Source organism: Diorhabda carinulata, chromosome 4 (genome assembly GCF_026250575.1).
Source record: "Diorhabda carinulata isolate Delta chromosome 4, icDioCari1.1, whole genome shotgun sequence".
Lineage (NCBI taxonomy): Eukaryota > Metazoa > Arthropoda > Insecta > Coleoptera > Chrysomelidae > Diorhabda > Diorhabda carinulata.
The window spans coordinates 3,879,015-3,906,692 of record NC_079463.1 but is presented as its reverse complement, the minus strand read 5'-3'; the positions used below and the strand labels follow the sequence as shown (position 1 = coordinate 3,906,692).

General features: G+C 33.7%; 1 protein-coding gene across 1 annotated transcript; it reads left to right on the top strand.

Annotated features, from left to right (window-relative positions):
- The first annotated feature begins 8 nt into the window (after positions 1-8).
- LOC130892535 (uncharacterized) lies at positions 9-27,184 on the top strand. The gene is made up of 5 exons (XM_057797990.1): positions 9-154; positions 1,165-1,511; positions 1,618-1,809; positions 16,571-16,606; positions 23,483-27,184. The coding sequence occupies exons 1-5, from the start codon at positions 31-33 to the stop codon at positions 23,630-23,632; spliced, it is 849 nt and encodes a 282-aa protein (XP_057653973.1). The 5' UTR covers positions 9-30; the 3' UTR covers positions 23,633-27,184.
- Positions 27,185-27,678: the final 494 nt, after the last annotated feature.

Here is a 27,678-nt window from a genome sequence, read left to right as displayed (position 1 = left end):
TGTCAAACAGATGACTGACAGATAGAAAACATGGAAGACAGTTTATTAGATTTAGAACAAGTTCATGTTTATTTATTGGAAAACGGTGGTAAAGTGAAAAATCGGGATGTAGTTCGTTATTTTAAAAATTATTTAACGGATCCACTAACTAAAGGTTGGTTGAATTATAATGATCATCTACAGGTTTTCCAAAGAAATACCTTTGTTTACATCTGTGTTTACAACCTGTGGAATATGTTATGACTTTTTCGAATCTCTTATTTTAAATTGTTTAATTGTTTAAGGTACTTACTTTAATAAGGGTTAAATGTAGAATACGTTTATTTAATATGCATTATCAAATATTTGAGGTTAGAAATCATTTATGACCATTTATTTCACAGTTTATTGCAAGTATTAAAAAACTGATATACAAAAACATATGCTTTATTATTTTATACCCAAGAGAACTCAATCGTGGGTTATCTAATTTGTTTTTCTCACTTTAAATGATTTTAATTTAATTAATAAAAAAACAAAGTTGGAACATTAGAGGTAATTAAAATTATATAGAAAAATCGGCTTCTGATTTTTTTACTTGGAATACTTTTTGTAGTTACTGATTAAAAGGCCGTAAATACTTCTACTATCCACTGAATTGTATGTATGAGTGTACTGTGCAGCTGTGGAGCGAAAAATATGGTTAAGTTGCTATCACGAAATTCATTTTCGATACAATCATTTTGAAAATATTCACCGATGTTCTATTTCCTGTCGCAATCATTGTTACTTGCAATCAATGAATCACTTTTGAAATATTTTACACCAAACTCATTCAATCATTTGATTTTGTGAATATCGCAAATTATTAACTTTCCTCTTAGTGATCATTTGTGTTCCGATGAGTTTTAAAATGTTTAAAAGGAATAATAAAAGTGAGTTTCAAAACTGTAAATGCTATTTACAAGAAAAATTGAGTATAGGGATCAATGATATTTGTTTAGAATTGAACCTATAAGTTAACATTGACACAATTTCGATAAATAAACAATTTCAAGCAATATTTTGATCTTTTCAACTATTTTAGTCAATGTATTGTATATTGATACTAATAATAGTCAGTTTAAATCAAATTATCTCGAAAGCAGTAATTGAAACTTAAAAAAAGTGCTCTTTTCATTTCAGATGAAAATAGAGTTCGCTTTAAGTCATACATTAACACTTTGGCAACTACAAAAACAGAAGGAGATGATAAAATAATACTATTGAAAAGCAAATATAGTAGTTCTGATGCCATAACGTCATTTTCGAGCTCCACAAGTATGTATTCCCCTCAATTTGATCCAAGAAATTCAGTTGGAATCCCTTTATCGCCATCAGAAATGAATTTAATGGATTCATCGCCATCTAGACAACCACCGCCATATAGACCCCCTCCTCCACCACCACAAGGTACACCATCATCTTCTTCATTGGATGCCATGTCTGTAGGTTCTATTAATTCATTAAATGAATTTCCGAAAACTCCACAAGTAAGCCAAGGACAATTTTTTACGATAATTGTTTTATCATATTTTTGAAATTTATTATAGATAACCAAAAATAAAACTTCTAACCTCGTTATTTCCATCATTTCAGGCACCTCCAAGGGATAAAAAACGTGATGATATTACTCCAAAAAAGTCAATATCAGAACCAGAATCTGCATCTGCAGCAGATGATAAAACAGTTAGTGTTAAAGAACGAACTCAGAAATTTAATAGACTTGCTTCTGTAGAAGATGAACTTAGTCCACGACTTTCAAAGTCTGCTGAAAAAAAATTGAATAGGGTGAGTAATTTTTTTATAAATTGTCATTTTTTGTAATTTTTAAGATTAAAATAATTTGACAGATTAATAATCATGTTATTATCATTATTAAAAATGTCTTTATTTACTGTTTTTGATTCCCTAATAACAAATTATCTAGAGGTACTAAATATATTTTAGTACTTAAAAATAGTACTACAAAATCGTAACATGGATAAAGAAATGTCATTTTTCTAATGCTTGGCAATGTCCCTTCATTCACATTTTACTAAATTGCATTTTTTAAGAGAACAACTGTCGTATTTACTTTGTATCATATGTTTAGTGTTTATTTTATACCTATGACGTCACGAATATGGCGGCCTTACTGAAATGTTTAAACTACCTATAAAATTTTTAAATTTTCAATATTTTTTTTTTCTATAAATATTGATTGGATAATTAAGAAAAATTATGCTAGAAGTTTGTAAATAAACTATCAAAAAGTATTTTTTTCTCTCAAACCATGCAAGTACCCTATTAATGGGGAAGATATTGTTTATTTTTGTCATAAAATATTTGATTTATGGCGGTGATAAATACCTGTCAAGTAAAAAAAAAGTAGGAATTTTTGCAATATAGATTTTGAATGGGTAGTGAGTACAAAAAGTGTAATAAAAATTTAAAATTAAGATTTTTTTTAACGATTTACACCAAGATCTTCAGATAATTCGTGCTTCAATCGATCCATAGCTGCACGCATTTTCGGAAAAGCCAACAATTTTATAATTTGGAACTTTTCGATTGTGCTGACATCTGAAGCGATCTGACCGACAAAAATAAGTCAGTCAGATCATTCAGTCTATTCTATGTTTCCTATTTTCTGCCATTTTGTCAAGAAGTTTGCGTTTTTCTTTTGTATTCTGTTGAAAAGTGGATGAAGCATCTATAATATCACGTCTTGCTTCTGAATTTGTGTCAAAATTTGGATCATTTTCAACAAATTGGTCCATAATTTAAGTTATAGTGATCAAACTCCATCCATCGAAAGATCTTTTTGCTCTTCTTCTTAATCAGTACTATCAATATTTTTGTTTTCTTCTTGCTCAGTTAATTCCTTCAGTTCATCATTAGAAAGACTAGCTGCTGTTACTTGAACTATATCTTCGACGTTTTCCACTTTTACATCATCTAAATCGGTTTGTTTGTTAATTCTACTGCTTTATCCATTTCATCATGTGCCTAATCCTTTTGATACTTTGTATCCTCGATAGGTAAATAATACCGGCTCTAAGCTAAGTAGTGCATAAGTCTTTCGCATAATAATAATATTGTAGATTTTCCACAATTGCTAATTGATCGCTCTTCTCTGTCTGCTTTTTCAAACATCTGCTTAAATCTTCGCCGCAGGTAATAAGCTTATAAATTGGATATGGACGGAAATTTTCAGTGAACCAATCCTGGAAAATTTACATAGTTATCCATAATTGTTTATTAGATTTCCAATTTACAGATAAAGTTGATTTAGATATGCCTTTCAAACCTTTGTGGGTTTTTGGAGTGGTAAACTAGTAGTGGTTCTAATTTGAAATCTTAGCTTGCATTACCACCCAGTAGAAGTGTTAAGGGATCTTTCGTAGCATTAAATCCTGATGCTCGTTTGGCATTCTTTCTCAAAACATACCTGTTTCATCAATATTAAAAACCAAGTATAGTTTCCTTGTTCAATTTTTGTTTTGGGAATTCAACCGTTTTCGGTCATTCCGACTTGATACTGTAATCTTTATGTTGTGAAGATTATTTCGATGTTTAAATTTATCAAACCATCCTCGACTAGTAAGGAAAGTTTCTTCAAACCTTTTCCATTATGATAGATTGGTTTGATGGCATATTGCTTTCAATGTCGTCGACAAACTATTTAGACAGTCGTTCTACCATTTCCTCTATAATGTTATTTCTAGAATGAGTAATTCTAGTTGCAGAACTTGACGTCGTTACAGTTGCCGATTACAGTATTTTTCCTTTATCCTTAAGAATTGTCCTTATTATTGAAATTGCCAAATTCACTTGCATTTTAGTTTCCAGTGAAATACTTTTTCTGATTGCTTTCTTCTATTATCACCCTTGATAAAAACTCATTTTGATCAATCCATGGATAGAATATATTGTAATAAATTTAAAAAATGATTCCCCGGTTATCCAACCGGTTACCGACTTCCCAATGCCCCCGAATTCTGGTACACTTCCCACTAACTCCTTGGGAATTCTTAAATATTCGAATATTATGATTGGCAGAGCGAGATCACCTCTTGAATTTGCTAAAATTAAGTATTTCTTTTCGTCACTATTATCTATTTTCTCTGCTCGTCCAGTCAATACTTTATTGAGGAAAAAGACAGTTTAGTCAGCATTCAAAAGTCGTCAAGAGTCATCCAATGTTCCAACGTATCCACACCTTACATCTTTGTTCAAAGTGTCAGTTTTCCAATCATTTGATAAGGAAAAATAAAATTTGACGTATTCTTCATCTGTGTCACCATCACTGTCAATAGAATATTTTGATTATCGGTAGATGATTAATGACAGTTAAAATATTGAAAGTTCTCTAAAATCGACGTAGTCATTCCGATACGAACAAAAAGTAAAGCCTAATTGAATCCCGGTACAGGACGATACGCATAGCGAATGTGTTGTCCGTTAGCATGTAATCATCGCTAAGAGTACACCTCGATGTCCAGATAACGTATCTCCGAAATGACTAATGATGTTAACATAAGAATGTGGACTGTCATTCAGTCATTTAGTTTTTTTTTTCCGTGTGTTTATTTAACCCCGCTGCGACCACAAATTAGTTTACGGAAACCCACGTGCCTTATTCGATACCTCGACTACGGCCGCCATCTTGTTGTAATGACGCGATGTAGTATGACTTGCGACTTTTTCCTTAAGAAAGCTCGCGTTTACTTTATTAATATTCGGACGAGTTCGTAATGGGGATTTTGTAAAATGCCACTCAAGGCGGTGTTAACACGTTGCGATTTCGAGCTTCAATTAAAAAAAATATCAATACGAATGTTTAGTGACTTTCACTTCCACGGTTTTTAGACTTCGTAAAAGGGTTTATATCTACTTAGAACACTTAAACAGCACCAGGAGTAGTGAATATTGTCAGTTGGGTACAAACAAAAGGATAGATCAATGAGGATATGATTACCAAAAATCAAAACCGCGATAAAAGTTTGTATGTAACACACCATCAATTCGATGTTTTGACTGTTCAAAAACGTTTTTGTTTGAATTGATGAGTGGGAAGTCGCATTTTCGTCTTCCGCGATTGGTTTCCCCAAATTTTCTAAAACCTCTGCCAAACAAATGCTGGTATACCATTCAGAATTGACTGTTCTAAGTTCATCTAATGGTACGTTGGCGACATGTCCAGTTATTCCGAAAAAACAAGCAACGATATTTGCTTCGAAGTGCTTCGTGCGCTAACAAGTCTTGTTGGATTTGGTTGGTCTGGAAAGACCCATACAGTCGATTGTGGTTCAATTTTGAAGTCATATGAATAGATAGACGTTTTTTGAGGAACGGCGATTGGTTTTTTTCAGCATTTATTTGCACCAATCGACACGAGGTTTTTTGAGCAATTCTCAAATTACGCGGTATCCAACGCGATCTTTTGACAACCAAATCTCTATGTCACATGGCGATCTTTCAATATCAGTTTACACAACCTTTCCGAAATTCAATCGTGGTACCAAAGTGCGACTACGATCAAATTTTGAAAACTAGCTCGCGGTGCTTCATCGCCGAAAGTCAAAGCGAGTTGATCGGCACACTGGCGTCGGTTTAATCCACGTCGAAAGTCCTAAAAAATCAAAGCACGTTCATTTAATTTGATTTTCTATACAAGATGAATGTTTTTAGTACCTCAAATAGCACTCGTATGGCAACACGTTCCGAGTACGTTCACCATTAAAAACGTCAAACTGTATAAGCAATATCAAATTGACATATTCACATCAGCGTTGCCATATCTCAGAAACATGAATGGCAACTCTCGTATTTGAGAGTTGCCATTCATGCCGATTGAATTGATGTAAGAAAAATCGGACAGGGAAGTCAGAAAGTTGTGAACCAAAGAGACGCCGATTATTTATAGCAATTGTTACAAAATTGTATTATTATTATATTTAGATTGTATTATTTAGTAGTATTTATGTAGTGGATCAACTATATGATGGTCAAAAACATTTGACCGGTAGTGTAGGTGGTAAATTAAAAGAAATTAAATATTTTCATTGCGACTTTTGAAATAAATAAGCGCGTGGCACGACTATCCCGGCCGTTTTTTTTTTTTTTGAGAAAAATTCGCTACATATTCAACATGCTTGTTATATACCGCCTAATATTCGCCCACTTGAATTAAACAATGGTAAATCATGAAAGTTTTCAAGCGCATACACGAAATGAATTAAAATTTTACAGCAGTTATTCAAAAGCGTGTCAGTTTCTAGCTCAGGCGTTTATTGTTTTTGTCGTTTACATTTGGAAAATTAATTTTCGCCCTAGCGAGGGATAGGGAGTGAGAAAGGGAGAGTGGTAACAGAGACACATATATAAAGATACGAGATCGAAAAATATCTGTGGGTAGTTGCCATAGTTTATAGCTCATTACTTTGTAGTTCGAATTTTTAAGGGTTGTTAAAGGATCACTAATTAAATAATATTAAATATAAACTTAATTTGTTTGCCGGAAAAAGTTATTGTTTGAGTTAATCTAAAGCGAAAGACAAAATTATTGAAATAGACCATGTAGAATAAGGACGATCAATTTTAATAAGAATTGTGCAATATTATTGACCGTTTAGGGTTAATATTGAAGATTGCACAATGATTGAACAAAAGTTTGAGTGAGTTTATGTTTTATTGCATCATATTTTTCCATTGCATTGTGTAGGGTCAGTTTTGCGCAATATTTTTTAGTCTGTGTTTCATCTTGATGACGAGTACAATAAAGAGAATGAAAAAGTTAAGAAGGCCGTTGAAAAAGTATTATTGCTTCCCTCTTGTTTGTATTTTTTTTCTCAATCAATGGCGTGACCAATTCTAGTAGATTTTGACTGTTCCAAGTTCAGTCGTACAAAATTTTTAAAGTCTGTTTCCTCAGATATCATCAAATCTTTTAAAAGATTTTCTTGAGTGTATTTCTGCCTTTTCTTCTATCAATCTTTCGACCACCGACGTGTTCGCTTACGTTTACGTTTATCCACAAGCAACACAACTAAAGCAGCAGCTAAATCTTGTTCGGACATGTTGCGATACAGGAAAATGATATAAGTTAATACACGTGCTTCTTCAAAGGACAAAGAATAAGATACCCTACAACGTTTAATGAAGAACTGAAATAAATACCAGAATCTGTTGTTAAATGTGTAAATGGAGTGCATAGAATTCTCACAAGAGAATCTAGTTATCACCTGAAGACACAATAAAGAACCGAATTAATCACGTTCTAATAGAAATTAAGACGGTAACAGATGTTATAAGAGAATGGTCCCAGAAGTACCTGGCCTGATCTAGAGATGGTTGTATATTGCTCGAAAAATACTTGCTTGAAATATTGAAGACAAACCACTGGATGAATCGTCTATCAAAAAGTACATCGCAAGATGGGTGCCGCGTTTGCTCACAATGGAACAAAAGCAGCGTCGAGAAGATGTTTCCAATCAAGTGTTTGGCAACAATGTTTCACAGAATTAAAGCCAAGATTTTCATAATCATGTATGAAAGGTGGGTCCATCATCTCACAATCAAAACAATGAACTGAAAAGGGTGAAATGGTTCTAAATAAGGTAAAGACCGTTCCATCTGTTGGCAAGGTCATGGCGTAGGTTTTTTGGGATGCGCACGAGATAATTTCTATTTACTATCTTGAAAAAGGAAAAACTGTCAACGGCGAACTTATTGCAACGTTTGAACGAAGAAATCAAGTAAAAACGGCCGCATCTGGACAAGAAGCAAGTGTTGTTTCATCAAGACAATGCACCAGCTCTGACTGGCCAAAAGTCATGAATTAAAGTTTGAATTGCTACCTCATGCACCCTATAATGAATGGGGAAAAAATTCTAGTCCAGAGGCATATCGGGCTGTTATGTATATACAAACTAAAACGAAATAAATAAAACGAAGAGACGTAAAAGTCTATTCTTTAGTAAAAAACACATGTTCGCCGTTCCGGTTCTATTGATGATACCGGGATATTTTTAAAAACATATATACGAGTTCAATAAATCGCAATATTTCATCGTATAAAAACGAATCGTTCCAGACTAATTGTTTTATTCCCAATTTAATATCTCTCTCTCATCGTCCGTGTAGTTGTCACGTATACAAACCTTGCTCGAGGTTATTTAGCATGTGAATTTGTTTGTCACAAATTGCCTTTCCTATTGGTCTACATGCATTCCTGTCGTCATTTGTTTTCTACGAAATTTACGACCTAATTATAAATCGTTGTCTGTATTTGCGATTCGCGTGTTATTTACGAGCAAGTTTTAAACCGCGCCATTACACCGCATAACGCCGAGTGTCGATGAACGTTCTTTACAAATAATTTTTTCATACCGGAATATAGATCGCGTCCAATCATCCAACGAAATCATCCAATATAGTACGTCTGTACACACAGACTGCCTTATTATATAAAAAGTTGGGATAACTTTTTTTGATATCATTAAGTTTTGGAATTTTTGGATATCGCATTGTGTCCTTGATCAGGCGTTATTATAAATCATATTTAAAGTGTTTCGACTGCAGAGATATACTCCTCACGTAAGGAGGAAACGAGTAGGTAGATACCCAACTACACCAACACTCACAATTACATTGTCTGACGCGCGTTTCGATAACTAATTTATCTGAACTAACTTCATTATCGATATTCATGTCATGATCAGCGTGGTCTGCGCGTATTTTAAATGAGCTGTGTGCTCTTTAAACCGAATATTAACGGATCTCTTAGTCTGCCCAATATACTTCTCGTCACAATCACTACAGCTAATTTCATATATATCATTCTTTTCCAAATTTGGTATTTTATCTTTTATCCTAACAGGATTGGAAGATACCAGAGCAAATTCATTCTGATTTTGGAAAAAAGGTCGTTTCGTTTGAAGGTTAATTAACCTATTTATAATTCCCTTATCATATTGTATCTCACGATGTTCAGTGGAAAGTAAATTAAACGATGTACCGGGAGACTGGCTATCTTTTATTATGTTGGATGCAATGGAAAGAATCTGTCGGGATGTACCTGCACGTAGTGGTGTTTTTCCTAAATACATCAAATTCTAGCTTATTACTAAAGTATCCAAAAACTGTCTATTGTGTTCCATTTCGTATGTGAACTTTATAGATGGATATTTTGAAAGAAAGAAGAAGAAACAAAAGATTTCAATACAGTCAAAAGTTTGAGGGGAAAACTTCTATTTACAACCACATTCTTTTTACTGGGTATTGATATCGAATATAACATTCGTAGTAGGAAATAAAGTATTGATACATTAAGAATGACGACGGAAAATTTAAGGAAGAAGCAGATCAAACATGATTTTATGTATATAAATATTGGGATATCATATAAACCGCAACCCAACAGATCTATTATGTCTTTCTTTCTTCCTACGATATCAGAGAGCCCAATGTTTACAGCTGGTTAATCCAACTTCTCTTAAACAGTTCAAAATGTGGGATGGCTTCGAGGGAATGTAGATAGAGGTTTCGTCCTCTGCGCAACAGAATCTACACGTTGCATTATCTGCTAAGTCTAGCATCTTCAGATGTCCAGACGGCGACAGAGCCCCGATAGAACTCCTATTAGTATTCCTAGATTGATACATTCAGCATATCTTCTCTGGTTACAGTTTCCCACGAAAGTCTTTGCCTGTCTCAACTTCTGTAGGTTCCAATATTTGCTGCTATCTTATGCACAGGTCCACGTCCTATGAAGGGTTCGTCTACACCTGATTTAGCTATTTCGTTTCCCTCTATTTAGGGTGTCGCGAAAACCATTGCAGGGTAAATTTATATTTCTTGCCTAGCTTGCTTGATTTGTCTAGATATTCCTATCTCCCTATTAGAGATCTAGTGGATGATGATTACCGTTAGTAATTAGCTTATTTATTATTCCACCAAAGTAGTTTGTGAGTTGTAACCATTCCAATTTTTTTTTATTAATTCGAAGTTATTTTGTTTCGAAGAAAATTGGAAGGTTTTAGCCAATTTGAGTCTCAAAACTGTTGTTTTTATTACTTTTGGTATTAGTTATTGACCAACTATATAATTATCTTTCTGAAACATTAATATTTTTCATCCAGAATACCATCTCCTTTGTTTTTTTGTTCAATCTAAATAAATACAGATAAAATGTGCATATTATTAAAAATAGTAATTTTCCCCATTTACTAATTTTCCCCTTGGGTAGCAGTGAATGAAAATGATCGCGTTGGGCTTTTGCGTCTTCCAAAGGTCATCTAGTTTTACACCCTTGGGTAAATTCGGAGTGGCTTCATACTGTCACATCGGATTAGAATATTTCGAACGTCTTTTCTTCTGTGTACATCAAAATTTAGAAGTTGTTGGTTGGCAATTGTATAATTAATTATAAAGAACTATTATCAATAATTTTGACGTGGAAAAACCGATTTTCCCACATAATTAGGATATTATACATCCGATTAATTATTTAAATACAGAGTATCTTGTTAACAATGTAACTGAAAACTTACAATAAGTGCGCGTGCCTTATGTAAGTATCATAAGTGGGCGATGCGAAGGTTCATTGTATACAGTCACTTCTTGAAAATTTAATGGCCACTTTAGGCTTTTCAATTAGGACATATTGTTAGTGGATGAATAGGCGCACGCTTGCCTGTCATTGAACAATAAAGTACGGTAAATAAGGAGATTAAGTTCCCACAATTATACGAGGTTTGATAAAAAAATTTGAATTGATTTCCTTTCCAATGCACTGGAATGTATAAATAGAAGCGCAATGTCTCTTACCTCCTCTATCATAGCCTTCCTAATATCAGTCTAAAAGTTACGTAGTGCAAGATCTGGTAAGTAAGGCGTATGTTTTTGAAATGAAGAAGAAAGCAGTAGATTTATTATCCAGGTTTCTTTCTTGCAAATGTTCCAATTCCTGTATCGTCTGTTTGAACAGAAATGTTTGTCAATTTTGTGCATATTTGTTTGCATATTTTCATTTCACTAAAATTCCACCGATTTTGAGTCGTTTTGAGGATTTACGAAAAACTATAAGCAGATAAAAGATTGTATACTAATACTTAGCACCATCATTTATGACCGTAACCTCTGGAATGATGTATTGAAACTTGGCCATATCAACTTTATTGACGACAAGAGTTCGGGACGGCCACAAACTGCGAAAACCGGCGATATCATCTAATCAGTTGATTAAATGGTATTGGAAGACCATTAGATTGAGGTTACAGAGATACTGAAGAATTATGCTTGCGTAAGCTGAAGTGCATTCGAATAAACATTTTCCTAAACGGATTTTTTGTGTCTTTCATTATTCTGAAACGAAAATACAGTCAAGACAGTGGATTTCAAAGGGAGAATCTGCTCTGCTCTAGTGTTGGCGACTGATTTTCGGGATAGTCATGTAATTGTGCCTTAAGAAGTCTTCCTGGTTTAAAATCTAACCTAAATACGAGAATATATAGAAAAATTCTTATCCTACTATAGAATCAAACAAAATTTCAATGTCAAAATATTTTATTACTCAACATAATCTCCTCTTTATTGGATAAATTTATTACAGAGAACCTGCAACGTCTCTAGACCTTCCAAAAAAATGTGTCTTTTTGCTCTGCAAACCAGACATCCACAGCTTTCGTTGCCTCCTCGTTGGAAGAAAATTTATGACTTTTTAAACTTTTTTTCAGTTGAGGAAAGAGATAATAGTCGGACGGAGCCAAATCTGGTGAATAAGAGGGGTGTTTTAGTAATGGCAACATGAGATTTGGTGCGGGGGCGTTGTCCTGCAAAAACAAAACACCTTTGGATAGTTTCCCGCGTATTTTTCCTTTAATTTTTTCCCGTAGATTGGGCAGTATTGTGGAATAGTAATCTCCAGTTATTGTTCTACCCTTATCCAAAAAATAAATCATGATTACTCCATGGAAATTCCAAAAAACTGAAGCAAGATCTCTTCCAGCAGATTTTTGGACACAATACTTCTTAGGTCTTGGAGAACCAGAGTGTCGCCATTCCATCGATTGTTGCTTTGTTTCTGGATCTTAGAAATGTACCCAAGTCTCATCCATAGTAACAATTCGGTTTAAGAAGTCTACATCGTTTTCAAATCGAGCACAGATCGAACGCGATGCTTCTACCCTTGCACGCTTTTGGTCAACATTCAAACATTTGTGGATCCATTTTTCTCATGTCCAAATTGTCGTGAACTATATGATGAACGCGTTCGTATAGAATATTCAGTGTTTTAGATATTCGTTTTATCCCAATTCGACGGTCTGATAAAATCATTTCATGAACTGCATCGATATTTTCGGGGAATGACACAGAAACTGGCCATCCGGATCGGTCATCATCTTCAGTAGAAATTTTACCTCTTTTGAAGCTTGCAGTCCAATTTTTCAAAGTCGCATACGAAGGACGTTGATCACCAAGAGTATTAAGCATATCTTCGTAAATTTGCTTACCTCTTAACCCTTTTAAATACAGGTACTTGATGATGGCTCGATACTTCAATTTTCAGATTTTCACAATTTCGGCGGACATTTTTGACCTTTTAATTTATCGGTTTACTTTTTTGACGTCAAACTTTACACTGACACTTCTAATAATTTATTGTTCGTTGCTATGGTAACGCAATATTTTGTTTACGCATGGAACTGGTCTAGGCTAACTAGATATCAATACATCCTCATAGTATGGATCAAATTGATTAAACTATCCGCCTTTTCAAAGTTGCGCAGCTACTAGATAAATTATAAATTCATATTTTTTCATCTTATTTGAGTATCAATAGAAAAACCTACCAATGGATTTTTTGTAATTTTTCAGTGATAACATTTCGCGTATCATGCGTTGTTGTATCTCATCAAAATCTGAATCTTAACAATCAAACTACTTATAAATTTCGTTGGAATCCCATCAAAAGTTAGTTTCGCCTCGCCCAGATATAATTCTCAATGGAATAACTAAAAAACTGGGCGCCGTCGTTCATCAAATCTTATTTTATTTTTTTGTCCATCGGTTTTGCCACGTAGTGACTCAACTCAGCATGATTTCGATATTTCCGTTTATCTGCCTTGTCCATCTCTATTGTGTCTTACCAATAACATGTAGTAAATTGAAAAGATTATAGAATCAATTGGCTCTTTGTTCGTATCACAATTAGGTGACAGTGTGAGTGATGCTCTATTCACTGTTGATTTTATGTGAACGATGATGAGATTAATTTGTGGTATGATGGAATGGTACCTCTATCTGTGGGAGGTCGGGTGTAGTGCGACATTTTTTCTCTCTATCGTATTCATGAATGGCGCCACATATTACGGTTAATCCAAGTTTTTATTCACAACATCAGATGAATTGTTTCACACTTACGATTGAATATGTCTGTTACAGGATGTAGCGACATATTTATTATTCTACGTAAGCGTTATCTGTCTTTTTATTTGTAGTGATGTTAGTTCAAAAAATTTAAAATAATATTTATCTGCTACATTGAGATTAACAGATCCTTGTGAAGTTAGAGCTCTTATCGAGATTCTTACGTTAACTGCAGAAAAGAAGGAGAACCAATTATCATCAAAGGAGATAGTTGATACTACTTTAAACTGACCTCAACCAGGCTTGAACCATTATCGGCCATCGTTGGGCGAGCTAAATCCCGTTGTTCAACTCTGAACTCTGATTTCGCAACTTCAAACTCCCATAAGAAAATTTTTGTTACGTCTTTGCCTCAAAATTCATATTATAATACTACTTATGTCATTCCCCTCTTATTCGTTTCAACAAAACCATAAAATGAGTGTACGTATTTTTAAAAATTTATCTTATAGATCGTCCATTTAATTTGACAAATCTACAGAAGCTAAACGGTATTAAATTACTGTTTTATTTATTTTTTTTACACGTTTAAGTCCAGCGTTCGTTTGCGTGCACAATAAATAAGAAGATAACTCGAATTATGACTGTCTTGACAACAAACGGCAATACGATACACGTAAATCAGAATTTTTCTCATTCGAAAAACCACATAAGTTAGAGTAGCTGATAGAATCAGTCGTTCTCGCATGCATATTAAACCGATGCAGAGACAAATATTTAATTTGTGTTCGTGTACGTATTTTACGAATTATTATGAACGACACTTGTTGATCGCGGGTTCTCATTCTTCGATTTATTACATTGAATATCCAAAAAGTTTCTCCACTTTCGTTTTCTCTTATATCATTAGTTTTAATACATCCATGAATCGCATAGTTCTGTTGTAAGTATCAAATAGTCCCAGTCTTTCAGAAACCACGATTGTTTTTCTTTGAAAATGAGCTTTACTAAAAGTATAAAAGACATAAACTTCATACGTATATTTAGTCTAGTGAACAACGATAAAAATATGGTTTCACCTCAGAATTCCATTAAGACGCATAGATTTGCGTGAAATGGTGGAATTTAGTTCTATTTATCCTGCACTTCAAAATCTACCCTATGCCAATTTGTGCAAATTATTTTTAAGGGTGAAAACTACCTCTTATTCTCAAAATTCAATAAAATAAAAGTTCGAGCATTTAGAAAGTTGAAAAAACATTTGTAAGATGAAAATAAAGATCAAAAGATGTTTTAGGATATCATCATCTCCTAATCAATGTATTTCATCCCTTAAAAATCAACCCCTATTATGAAAAAATTGAAAAAAAAACAATTATAGTACTGTATCTCACCTAATTTATATTAAAAGTGTTTTTTTTTATTGTATCCAACTCTAATGTTTCTTTATTACAAATTTTTGAAAAAAAAAACATTTATAATCTTATTATATGCATATTTTCATCCATTGAAAACTACCACTACCAAATTTTAAAGATTGTGGTCTGAAAAGAATATTCTAATATAATTTTTTCATATATTGCATTTTTTGTATAAAAAATTTAATAAACTAATTTACAAAATAAATAAAAGTTAACAATCGTCATTATCACTATCTGTATTTTCGTCTTCGTCCTCTTCTTCATCAGTTATTGGAGAACTGCTCAGACAGTTTTCACCGGAACATCCATTGCAAGTTGAGTTACAAAAAATTCTAATTTTCCGGCAGCTACATGATGCACCGCATCGTATTTTGCAATATCATTCGAATGAATCCTTGTGGTACATGACAGTAAGATTAATATTTTTATGTCCAAGCCAAAGTTGATTTTTTTTTAATGCTCATCCAGTGCATCAACTGCTAGAACAAGCTAGGTCGTCGATTAAAAAATCATTTGGTGGGAAAATTTATAATCTATTGGACTAAAAAGATTTCGAATACATCGAAAAGGAAACGTTCAAAGGATTCCAAAACGGTTAATTCTGAAGTTATGAACAAAAAGAAGAAACAAAATTTTTATTAAAAAAAACTAAACTTTTTGTTCTTTAGCAGTTTTAACGTATCTTTCGGGTTTTTAACAAAAGACAATTTTATTAAAATGCTTTCTTTTTTGTAACCATAATTTTTTCCTGAATCAATCTCTCTAAACCATTCGAACTTGTCGATTCTATCATTTGAATTCAATTAAAGTGATTCGCAAATTTTATGTCGACTAGGGTAGCAATATTAAGGGTAGAAATGACGTTTTTTTCCATGAAATGAAGTGATTTTATTTTATTTTCGTCATAATTTCTATATTTTATGTATTATAAAGTCTTTTAAACTCTCATTTGAATGGTTTTTCAATGTTCTTTCGAAAAGATTCAATAAATTTTTTTCGTAAAGTATACCGTTTTCCACTTATTCAATTTTTCAAAATATTTCGTTCACTAAATAAGTTCCACCTTCAATAAATCATAACTCGGTTCGTATTAGGTCTATAACAAACAAAAAAAACATTCTTTTCACTTTTCAAAAGCTACGTTTAATCTCCTTACAGTTTTTTCGATAAATTCCAGAGTTTTCGATTTATTTATGAAAAATTCAAAATTTCAGTATTGATTTTTCGAACAACCTCCCTAGAGTAAGTTGTAATTAAAATGCTTTTATCTATCAATTTCTACGGTTAGTTTCAACAAAAATCCTCCAGTCGGGATGGTATTCACCCCTAGAGTAGAAGCACGTTTATGTAGACTTTGCTTTTTAAGGTATTTACTATTGTCTGTTAAAATTTCAAGCAAATCGATGCGTCTTGATAAAAATTGAGGTAATTTTAGGCATTTCTAAATGCCTATTCTGACGAGGCGTATGGACTGATTGGAAAAAATTGCCTTGTTTCTTTCCTTTTGAGACCTCCCTCGTAACAATTACAATTTTTATATTGTACAGGTACAAATTACTAATGAAGTCATCTGAGCGATTCAAAAGGCGACGTCAAAAATTAATTTGAAGAATGTTGAATTTACAAATAACTTCCGCGTGCTCTGTATTAATTCTTAAATAAAAAAAAAAAAATGGAGTGTAAAGAGTGACCCGTTAAGTTGTGACGATGTTATCGCCGAACCGCGCTAATTTATATATGATTCGCTTTTCTTTATTGCTATGTTTTGTTCACAGGGGGCAGACGAAGACGATGGAGTATCTCTTACCCCGGTGAGTGTATTTACGTTTACTTTTATTTTCCATAAAAGATATCGCGCTAAATATAATTTATAGTCTTATAGCTGTAGAAATACGAGGGTAAACGTTCGTTTATACCAAGTCAAAAGTAAAATACGAAGTGTAATTGAAAAATACGTACAGCACTTATCCTAATGTTTAACAAGTGATTGAAATCATCTAAGTCGTTTTCCGGATGGATTTTCCCTGTTCGGCTTTGACTTTTGCATTGGTTTAAAGGCGTTCTTATTGTCTTTCACTTTTTTTGTCCATAGAGACCGTATTAGACGCTATATTCATATTGGGACATACGAGGTCTGGTTATTAAATAACTAGACTGCGCACCCAAGACACGTTTCCGTCACTATTATAGTATTTGTGCAGTGGCGGTTTGAAACGAATGTGTTTTTTTCTCGTGGAACAACGTATCAATCTCAAATATCTCGTTGAATTGAAAAAACTCCGACTAAGTGCTATAAATTGTTGCGAGAGGCCCATGGGGACAATTCTCGTATCTCGTGCGCGTGCTTTTGAGTGGTGTAAGCGCTTTAGTGATGGTCGAGAGAGCACTGAAGATGACCAGCGCTCAGGTCGGCCTGTGACTGTTTCAACTCCGGAAACAGTGACCAAAATCAACCAAAAAATCTGATTCCTGACCAATAGCTCTTGCTTCAACGGGTCTGCTCAGATTTTCTTGAAAGGTTAGAAAAAGATCTCAGATTTGAGTCGGCAGATCTCCTAAAGGCCCTCACCAAAGAAGACTTCCAACGCTGCTTGGATCAATGGAAAAAACGTATAAAAAGGTTTTTCGCGAAGGGAGGAGAGTTTATGGAAGGGGAGCATTAGAAAGTAGAATAATTTTTATAATTAAACCCTTTTTCGTAACCAGTCTCGTTATTTAATAGCCAGACCTCGTATATTAAAAAAATCAACATCAAGAAACATCAAGAATATTTGAAAGACACAATGAACTAACACAAGGTTGCATATTGAGTTACTGCACTAAATTAGGCCGTAAAATAAATAAAAAAACAGTTAAAATGTTATAATATTGGGCATATTTGCAAATGACGAAAAAACTACGAATTCAGATTTCAATCAACTAAACACTGAAAAAATATAGTATGAATATCAACAGAAGAAACCAAGACAATGATCATTAGCACAAAAACAAAGACGCATTGTATCAAAATAGGACATAGACGAATGAAGCAAATAGAAAACTTTGAATAACTAGATTAAACAATAGCAGGAGATGGAATATTAGACATAGAAATCACAGAGAAAACAACGAGAGCCAATAAAAACATCATTTATAGAAAACAATGTAATATATGACACCGAGACCTAGAAAACAAATATAAGAAATATAGGAAAATATAGGAAAAGACCACCGCAGATCTGGATGGACGAAATCAATAAAGCTATGGAGACCAGAGGGAAGAGACTACATGCTACCACATCAGAATTGCGCAAAAAACCGAAGAAAAAAGAAACTCAACCCCACGTTTTACGTAAGAGGAATACTCAAAGCTAGAACAAAGGAAGACCAAAGAAGACTTGAATGGATGAAATCAAGAAATTTGCTGAACATAGAGAGAAGAGACTTCACAAAGTGCTATCATAAATAAAGGATCGTAATAAATGGAGAGCATTTTGGAAAAAAAACAAAACCACTGGGAATAAAAGGAAGAAACAACACGAGGTGTTACCACAAACCAAGGATATACATAAAACGGAATAAGTAAGAAACGGAATCAGTTTGGGACGAACTAAGAGGCCAAATGAGAAATTTCAACAAAAATACTTAAGACATATAAAGATGATGATAATGATGAAGGAAAAAATAATAAGAAAAAGATTCAAAGCCAGAACAATAAGATGTAGGAATAGGGGGAGACCAAAGAAGAACTGGATGGACTAAATTAACAAAACTACTGGGAATAGAAGGAAAAAAATATACGGGGTGTTACCACAAACGAAGGATATACATACATCGGAACAAGTAAGAAACCGAATCAGTTTGGAACGAGTTCCAGGGCCGAATAAGAACGTGTGGTGTAGTTAGTAAAGTATTGGTCGTAATAGCATCTTTATTTGTCCACCCGGTACATCAAAAGTAATTACAACTAGACGTTTTAATATTTTAATTAAGCGCGTACAGTACCGTCGTACTACACGAGAGATACCGATCGAAGGAAAGAAAAAACTAAATTAATAGTAGTTATAATAATTCAGCAATTAATAATCGAGATACATATCTGAAAGTTGTGTTGGTATGAGAAAAACTCGATGTCCGGAGGCGAATCGTTTAATTTTTTTTTCTTTCTTAATAGAAAAAGAGCCCAAGCTGAAGACCTCCTTCGGTGAATTTAATTTATGAAAATAGCAACTACAATGAAATGCTAGGATAAATTCGTAAGTGTTTTAAAAACGGTGTTGTTGTTAACGTTCGGGCGACATGATTGATATGAAAAAACCGCATAAAGTATTAGAATTTGTCCCCGGATCATGTCGTTTATTAAAGCGAAATTTTTTTTCTACAACCACGTGTAGTGTAAAGTTGTTAGAATTAATTTTTCTCATTCTCTTTTTACGTGTCCATAAAATTCATGTGAACATCGTTGAGTGGATTGAGTATTACAAATTTTTTTAGACAACGGTTGTTCTTTTCTCCATTTTCTTCATATCGTTATACACTACCGGTCAATGTTTTTTGCCCACCCCATAATCCATTCATTTCTTCTTCATATTGTCAAGAGAAGTTGGAAACGGTGTATTACAAACCAAAAAGAATAGTGTTCGTTATTTGTTTAACTTATACGAGGGCATGTTTATAATTTTTCGTAAGTTAGTGTCCCTTTAGACGCAATAACGTGCTATAATTCATACTTTTTGGACCAAGACATCTTTTTTTGTTTCTCGCAAATTGAGAATTTTGAAATTGGTTAAAAACAAACTTGTGCATTAATCGCAAGTCTTCATAGTCTAGGTAAAAGTCACCGTACCATTGCCGCTGAATTAAGAATACCTCGACGTACCGTGGACTACAAATGAAAAAATCGACATTTGCCAGTAGCTTTGGCGACAGAAAACGTTCAGGGCGGCCTCGAAAAACCACAACCGCTGAAAATAAACGTATTGTGTTCATCAGTAAACCTGATCGATGACACACGGATCCAGAGATAGCAGCTCAGATCAATATACCTTCGAGTACCCCTACAGTGAAAAAGAGATACAGAAAAACTGGCCTTTTTTGGAAGGGTGGCAACGAAAGTTTTATTGGGCTAAAGAACCAAAATTGGACGCATGAAGAGTGGGAAAGAGTTTTATGAAGTGACGGAACTGAAAGTCGATCATAAAACAATTTTGAATCAAGTACTGCATTCCAAAAAAAGGTCATGGACCGAGTTTCCATTCGTGCATTACTGCTGAAACCAAACGAAATCCAAGAGTCAAAGTTTGAGGGTTTTTGGTCTAAGAGAAGAGTTAAAGTTCGTACGCAGGTTAAAGAAAGAAGCGGTGTTAGATCCTGATTCGGAAGCTCAGTGATGGTTTGGGGATGTTTTGGAAGAAGGGCGATTGGGGACCTGGTAAAAACTAGAGATTATGAAGAAAAAAGCTTTAAAAAACTATTTAAAAAAATGTAATGAAAGTAATTATTTTACCGTCACAGTCGCCCGACCTCAACCCTATTGAGTTATTGTGGGACAAATTGGACAAGGAAGTCAGAATGTGGTGTCCTACTGCCACTTCACATCTTTGAAATATCCTGAAAAACGAATAGAACCAAATAAACCGTGATTATTCGTCAAAATGTACCGAAATAATAAAAGACCAAGGAAATTACATCGATGAATAAAAAGTTAAATATGCCAATTATAATAATTGTATATCTAACTATGGCGAGGACAAAAAAAGGAAGAAATTGATGCAGGACTACCACAAGGAAGTGAATTCGGACTAACGTGGATTCGTTCGAATAGAACGTCGTCTAATCGAGAAAAAAGATTGCGATAAAAATCGCTATAAAAAGCGATAAGAGTGTTGCAGTAATTCGTCTACTTCCACATTTTTACCTGTCATATTCAATACTTTTATTTTATATTTTGCTAATCCTTTTCTTTCATCCAAGGTTTTCCCTTTCTAATTCCCTATTTCTCTTATTCGGCTTATACACTTTTTTCTCGATCAACCTCTTTTTCTGTTGATAGTATTTTGTGTTTCTGTTTATGAAACTTCAATCTTAAAGACAAACCTCGCCCTGATCGACCAATCGTTGAGACTATGGAAGAGATTCTTTAAAAAATCGAGGTAGAACGATATCGCGAAATCGTTATGGAACTAAAAGTCGATCAGGTAACAATTTTGAATCATGTATGTAGCACTGAATTCCAAAAGAAGCTTGGATTCGAGGGTTTCACATAAATTGATGTCGAAAAATGTCATAAATCGAGATTCCATTCGTGTTGGAACGAAATTGAGACACCAACTTGTTAGCAAGAAAGATTTAGAACACAAATAATTTGAATCTAGATTTTCTGATATAATAATTACAAAACCACTTGTATATTTTGAAGTAAAACATATCGATCTCCTTGTCGACAACGGTTTTTAGTACTTTTTTGAGAACTACGATACAAAATTACATAGAATACTACTATTTTGTGTCCGAGAATTCATAAATTTAACTATTAAAACATATAAACAAATAAACCTTGACTGAATTAAATAAGGCATAAATATTGTTAACATGTCCACTCACAATTATGCATGGTGTATTCTATATTTACATAAAACTCTCTTTTACATTATTCTCAAATATATTTTGTGATATAACATTTTCTTCCAAAATATTCCAACCTTGTATTGAATCATTTGTCAACTGAAGTATAAACAAAAGGAACATTACTCAATAAGTCGTATGACTGACCCACAGATGGCACTGCCATTGTCAAATCCGTATGACGTTTATTTCAAAAGACTGTGTGTGCAATTTCGATTAGTCAAAAACAAGAGGCAGCCATTTAAGTGAAGCTACTTTTGTTAATTTCAAAACAATTTTTTGTGAAAAACTCACTGTACAAAGAAAAGAACAATTTGTTATTGGTTTGCTGAATTTAAAAGGGATCGTACAGTCACTGATGATGGTGAACGTTCGGTCGTCCATTTGAGGTGGTTACTCCAGAAAACATCGTAATAATTCACAAAGCAATGTTAGGCCATGTTTACACGTAATAAATCAGATTTTTTTGCGTCGATATGTGACAATGGATGAAACATGGATCCATCACTTCATTCCGGAATCAAAACTATCATTAACTGAGTGGACTGCAGCCGGTGAACTACATCCGAAGCGTCCAAAGGCACAACAGTCAGCTGGAAAGGTTATGGCTTCAGTATTTTGGGATGCACATGGAATATTGCTCATAGACTATCTCCAAAAGAGGGATATAATCAATAGCGAATACTATATAGAGTTGTTGGATCGATTTAAACTTCGAATTGGTTCCTCATCTACCATATCGTCGAGATCTGGTCCCCAGTGACTACTGGATATTCAATGATCTCAAAAAAATGCTCGCTGGTAAGAAATTCAACTCAAATGTAAGACAAATCCTCTACAAGCATGCCATAGAGAAGATAGAGGCGCACTGGAATGATTGTATTGCTCTAGAAAAAGAATAAAATCGATTTGTGTTTTTCTTAGTTAGTCACGTCTTATTGAGTGATGAGTTATCTGAAAACATAATCGTTTAAAGTCAGGTAAGGCTATTGAACAACGATACTGACGATATAAAACATTTTATTTTAATATTATGGATATTTATTTATTATAACTTTCAATATATACCCCTCCTCTATTCCTACATCGCTCCATGCGAATCTTCCATTGTTCGAAACAGTGCAGGAAGAGTTTTTCTGTCAGTTCCTTCAGGATGCGCGCCGCGTTTTCTTTCACAGCTTCAATAGACTCAAATATTGTTCCTTTTAATGCAGATTTCTTTCGTCCCATATTTTCCAACCAGTTTATGTCATTTTCTATCGCATTCAAAGTAACAGTACAAATATTTTTGGTTCTTATTCAAATGTGAGGATTTTGAGCACCAGTTCGTCATACGCATGTTAAAATTTTGATGTAAATTTTATCGCACACATTCTTTGTCAATTCCTATAGATTCAGCAATCGCAGGAATAGTTAGCCGACGGTCAGATCGAACTTCGAAGGGCCACCCTAATGTAAATCATCTTGGAATCCACTCAGAAACACGTGGATTCAACAAACTTTTCAGCGATTTTTTTAAGTTTCATGTGAAATTTTACAATAATCCGTTGTTCTATTTTTACGTCGATCATTTTTACGGTAAAACAAAGTAATGAAGGCAACGGCTACACTGGTTTGTCTACAGACATCGCATTCGAAAGAGTAAGCTTCAAGCTAACAGATGACAATCGTTTCAATTTTTCAGAAACCACAAATAAGAAAAAAATTCTAGGTTAAAATATGAAATAGAAAAGATTATAAAAGTTTTTTCATTGACAAGATTAGTCGTTTTCTTTCATTCTAAACCCAAAATTTCTCTGTGGTCTATTGTTTCCACGTAGAATTTTATACTCGTCTTTCTAATTTGCTCATCAAATAAATTCCTGCAACCGTTCAAATTAATTTCCTTCGAACATTAAGTGTTTTTCATATCTTTTATAGTTTCATCTATTTTTTTTTAAATTTATTCATTTATATAATCATATTGTCTCATCTTTTCTCTAGACCTTCCATCTGTTTAATTAGGCTTTAATTTATCAATTCTGATTGTTCTAACGCATCTTGTTGTTGTTTCCGTGAACAATTTGGTTCTCTATTTGTTCTAGTTAGAACCAAAGAAATGTATGGAATGGTACGTCACAGCCAGTAGGGGTGATTATCAAGAATTAATCAAGCTGGCCAACAAAGAACCAAGACTTGTCAATAAAAAGGTAAGATTTTGTTTGTTATTCACTCTAGTATGTGTTTTGTTATGAAATGATCATTATAATTCGTAATATTCAGTCTAATTTTGTTCATTCGAATCAGAGAGTTTAAAATATAAAATGATTTTAAATTTGTGGAAAAAAATAGTACCTGAAATGCGTTTTTATCTCGTTCTGTAGACACAATCTTTGTAATGAACCTAGTAAGGTTTCGTTTACTAATATCTTTGCCAAACTCTCCCATCCTCATCTTTAACGTTGTTTTTCTTTAATGGTATATGTAGCAAATAAAATTTCGGGGTAGGTAAGAAATACAGAGACAACGATTTCGTCATCCACCTGAACACAACGCTGATGTCTTCTATCGTCTATATTTGCTGTCTTCTTCTTTGAATTAGTCGAGCATTTGAGTGTTACAGCTCTCTATAACTTACCAATCAAAAAATTAAAATCCAGGATCGTGATATTTATCATAAAATGCCTTAAAATTATTCAATTAAAAATAGTATTTATACTAAAGAAGGGAGTTTCACATTAGACAATGATGGATAGAAAAATTAGCTAAAAAAAGTAGAATTTTGAGCTTGTGTTGTTTCATTTCTACGTTAACTAATAAGTCGTCAATCTTTGAATAGTTATGTTATAAGCAGTTGGACACGATTTCACTGCTTTTCCTATTACTTTGCGTTTGGATGGTTCCAGAAGTACAATTTTGACGTAGAGCATGTCTAAATATTCGCTAAATTGAAAAAAAAACGGTATAAAAAGTATAATTTAAAATAATAAATACCCCGTACATCTAATAGTACAGGTCAAACAATATAATGACTATCAACATTTTTACCATTTAGTTGCGGTGTAATAAGGTATCGATCTATTTTCAATCGGATAGAGCAAAAGGAGGTGGAACGAAAATCCGAATTGATGTTTATCGACGTCTTTCCCGTGTGGCAGGTAAGATATCCGATTGATACGTCTCCACTTCTCTTATCTTTGGAACAATCGGACAAATCGTTTGTTTTCCTGGTCTCTTTCTCTTTATTCTGTCTCTTGTCTAGACTGCGATCTGTTTAAATCCGGCGAAAGCTAACCAGTGACGAACTCGCTAACATTACCAACAAAAAATTCTTAAAAATTTATTAGTTCGTTGAAATAAGATACCACATCATATTTGTTTTAATAAAAAGAATAAAACAGATACTGCAATTAAATATATAATGTTCTATATACGAGGATTGTCCCAGAAGTACATGGCCCGACCTTGAGATGGCAGCGTATGTTTGAGGAAGCCACGTTGTCAAACAATACTTTTATTTGAAATGCTGGATGATCGTCAACTGAAGGATCACTAGCTAGAAGACATAGTAAACATTTTAAAAACTGAAGTACATCTTATATTAACTGAAAATTTGATTATGAGAAAGGTGTGCGCAAGATGGGTGTTGCGTTTGCTCACAATGACAGAAACAACGTCGTTAAAAAATCAAGTAAAAACGGACGCATTTGGCTAAGAAGAAAGTTTTGTTTCATATATCCGTTATTGTGGTGGTCAAAATTCATGAAGTTTGAATTGCTACTTGCTATTTGCCAGATTTAAACCCCTCGGATTATTTTCTGTTCTAAGACTTGAATAAATGGCTCGGTTGTCAAAGATTTTCCAACAATGGAAAGGAGTTTGAGGAGCTTGACGATTCTTATTATATAGAGGGCAACTAACTTATTGAACATCGCTGGGAAAAGTGTAAGGAGCTAAAAGGAGATTACGTCGCAAAAAAAATAAATTTTGTTTGTTGTACCATATACTTCTGGGATCATCCTCGTACACGAGCGACATATTATGTTGTTCAAACCTCAATTTTATGATTTTTCTATGATAATAAAGAATTTTTCAACAATCTGCCGATAAAAAAACAGTTTTTAAATGATTTGATTTTATTAAATGAAAATTTGTGCTAGACCGTTACTGTGAGAGTCCAGTCAAAGAGAAGAGGTAGGAGTAAGAAATCCCAAGAGGCGCCGTATAAATTCTTCTTCTTGCCCGTTTGAATTTTTAAAGAGTTGTAACGAATTCGAAGTCTCTTTTTATTTGGTTTTTTTCATCGAATAATGGGCTTAGGTCGTTAAGCTTTCGAAATGAATGTAGGATTATTGTGGGTTAAGGGTTCATGTTACTAAAAGTGATTTTTGTTGTGAATATTCCGTGCGGTCGATCAAAGTAAACATAAACTAATAGTCGTATGCTTCGAAATTTTTAATTTGAACATTTGAAACGGTTATTAATTTTTTCAAAATAATAAAACACAATATTCCATTCGAAAACACAGATTGAATATAAAAACAAAATTTTATTAACCATGGAAGATATTTATTACTGCGTTTTCTGTGTTTTATTCATCTATAATAATTAGATGATATAAAGAAAAAAAATGTGCGATGCCTAAATTATGAAAATAACCATCAACATCTAGCATATACAAACATTTCAGAGCACTACACTTGGGAGCGTATGAAATAGAAGACGAAGTTATCTGGCTGCTACAGGTATCCCACATTCTAATAGGAACTTGGGTTCCATAGTATCGCAGCAAAAAAGAAGGACACAATAGATCCTTTTGGTCGCAACTTATATGATATCCCAATATCTACATACATACATACATATCTAAAAAATAAATGATTTCAAAATGCTACGAACAAGTTCGCAAAATTAGTTCCCTAGACCGGTCCTGTCCAGCTACTATGGAAATTTAAACATCCGGCGAATTCGCGCGGCGCTTTTCGATCGGCGTCTTTTACACTTTGTATAAATGGCCGAAATCGTTTGATGTTTATTTATATAGGAAAGTCTATTTATTCATTTATTTTTCTTCTAGAATTTTGTAGAATTTCATTTAGGTATATAAATGATTTGTGTAAACGCAGCATTAGCAAAGTAGTTTAAATAAATTACCTAAGTGATAGTGTCAAGTGAATTATTATAAGCTAGTGTAGTTATAGTGTATAAATAAATTGAGAACGTGTTTATCAATTCGCCCCACGAACACAAAAAGTGTAAATAAATACAACATCCATTGCAATTCGTATTGTTTATTATAAAATTTTACTTGCCTTTGAATTAGAGACTAGTTTTCACGTATGAAAATCGACATTACTTATTATTGTGACCCCCCAATTCGAAAATAATTTATTAATTGTAAATGGCGATGCTGCTGATTTAGATACGGAGGCTTATATATTGGGGGTTGAGGTGTTGTGAGATGGTTACAGTAGTCCAAGCTATTGATACCTGTTCATATATACACAGACCGTTAATGAAACAAGCCCTCGCAATCAACGACGGCCGTAAGCTCTGTTCTCTTGGGGGTTTCGCATACGAAATACGCACACAGGTACAATACCCCGGAGGCGGCGTTGACAACCATGCCGCAATTATTCATGTGATGTATGATGTCGCTCTCCGTTGGCACCTTCTATTGTATTATTGATTATGTGAAGGATGTCTCTGTTAACCTGGTCTGAATATGTATTGACAAATACCACGCTCTCGGATGGATTATTGAAGAACCTCCAATTGTATTCGTAGTTATGAATACGATTCCTAACCAAAAAGGGACCATATAATAGTCTATCTATGTGATTTGTCATCTAGATAAATAAATCTTCGGTTTAGCAAACAAAAAGTTTTTTAATCCTACTACTGGTCTTTTTAATTGAATTTCCTTCACGGGAATCTTCTCAATGTTTCTGTACCATTTTATAGAATATCAACTTGAAATATGTTTGTTTCAACGACGATTTTCTCGTTTGATTCATATTTATTTCGTGGAAGTATTTTTTCAATTCCAAAAACATTTAGTAAACGATGTGCGCCATATTTTGAGAATATTGTGGGTGTTGTAACAATTCGAGACTCTCCCAGGATCAAAACAAATGTTTTCATCAGCCATATTTCGGTTGAAGTATTCTCAGTACTCATCGCCCACCTGCACAACAGTTGTATAACGTTTATATAGTTCATAGTTGAAGGCGGCCAGGGAGACGTTGAGCACATAGGCCTTCAGATAGGCCCGTCGTGCCCCACTTGACGTTAACAAAGG

Bases quoted from the DNA above. Each gene is read 5' to 3' on its own strand.
- LOC130892535 (XM_057797990.1), top strand. From the start codon at position 31: ATGGAAGACAGTTTATTAGATTTAGAACAAGTTCATGTTTATTTATTG. The intron at 155-1,164 runs GTTGGTTGAATT...TTTTCATTTCAG, and splicing joins AACGGATCCACTAACTAAAG to ATGAAAATAGAGTTCGCTTT. The intron at 16,607-23,482 runs GTGAGTGTATTT...TATTTGTTCTAG, and splicing joins ATGGAGTATCTCTTACCCCG to TTAGAACCAAAGAAATGTAT.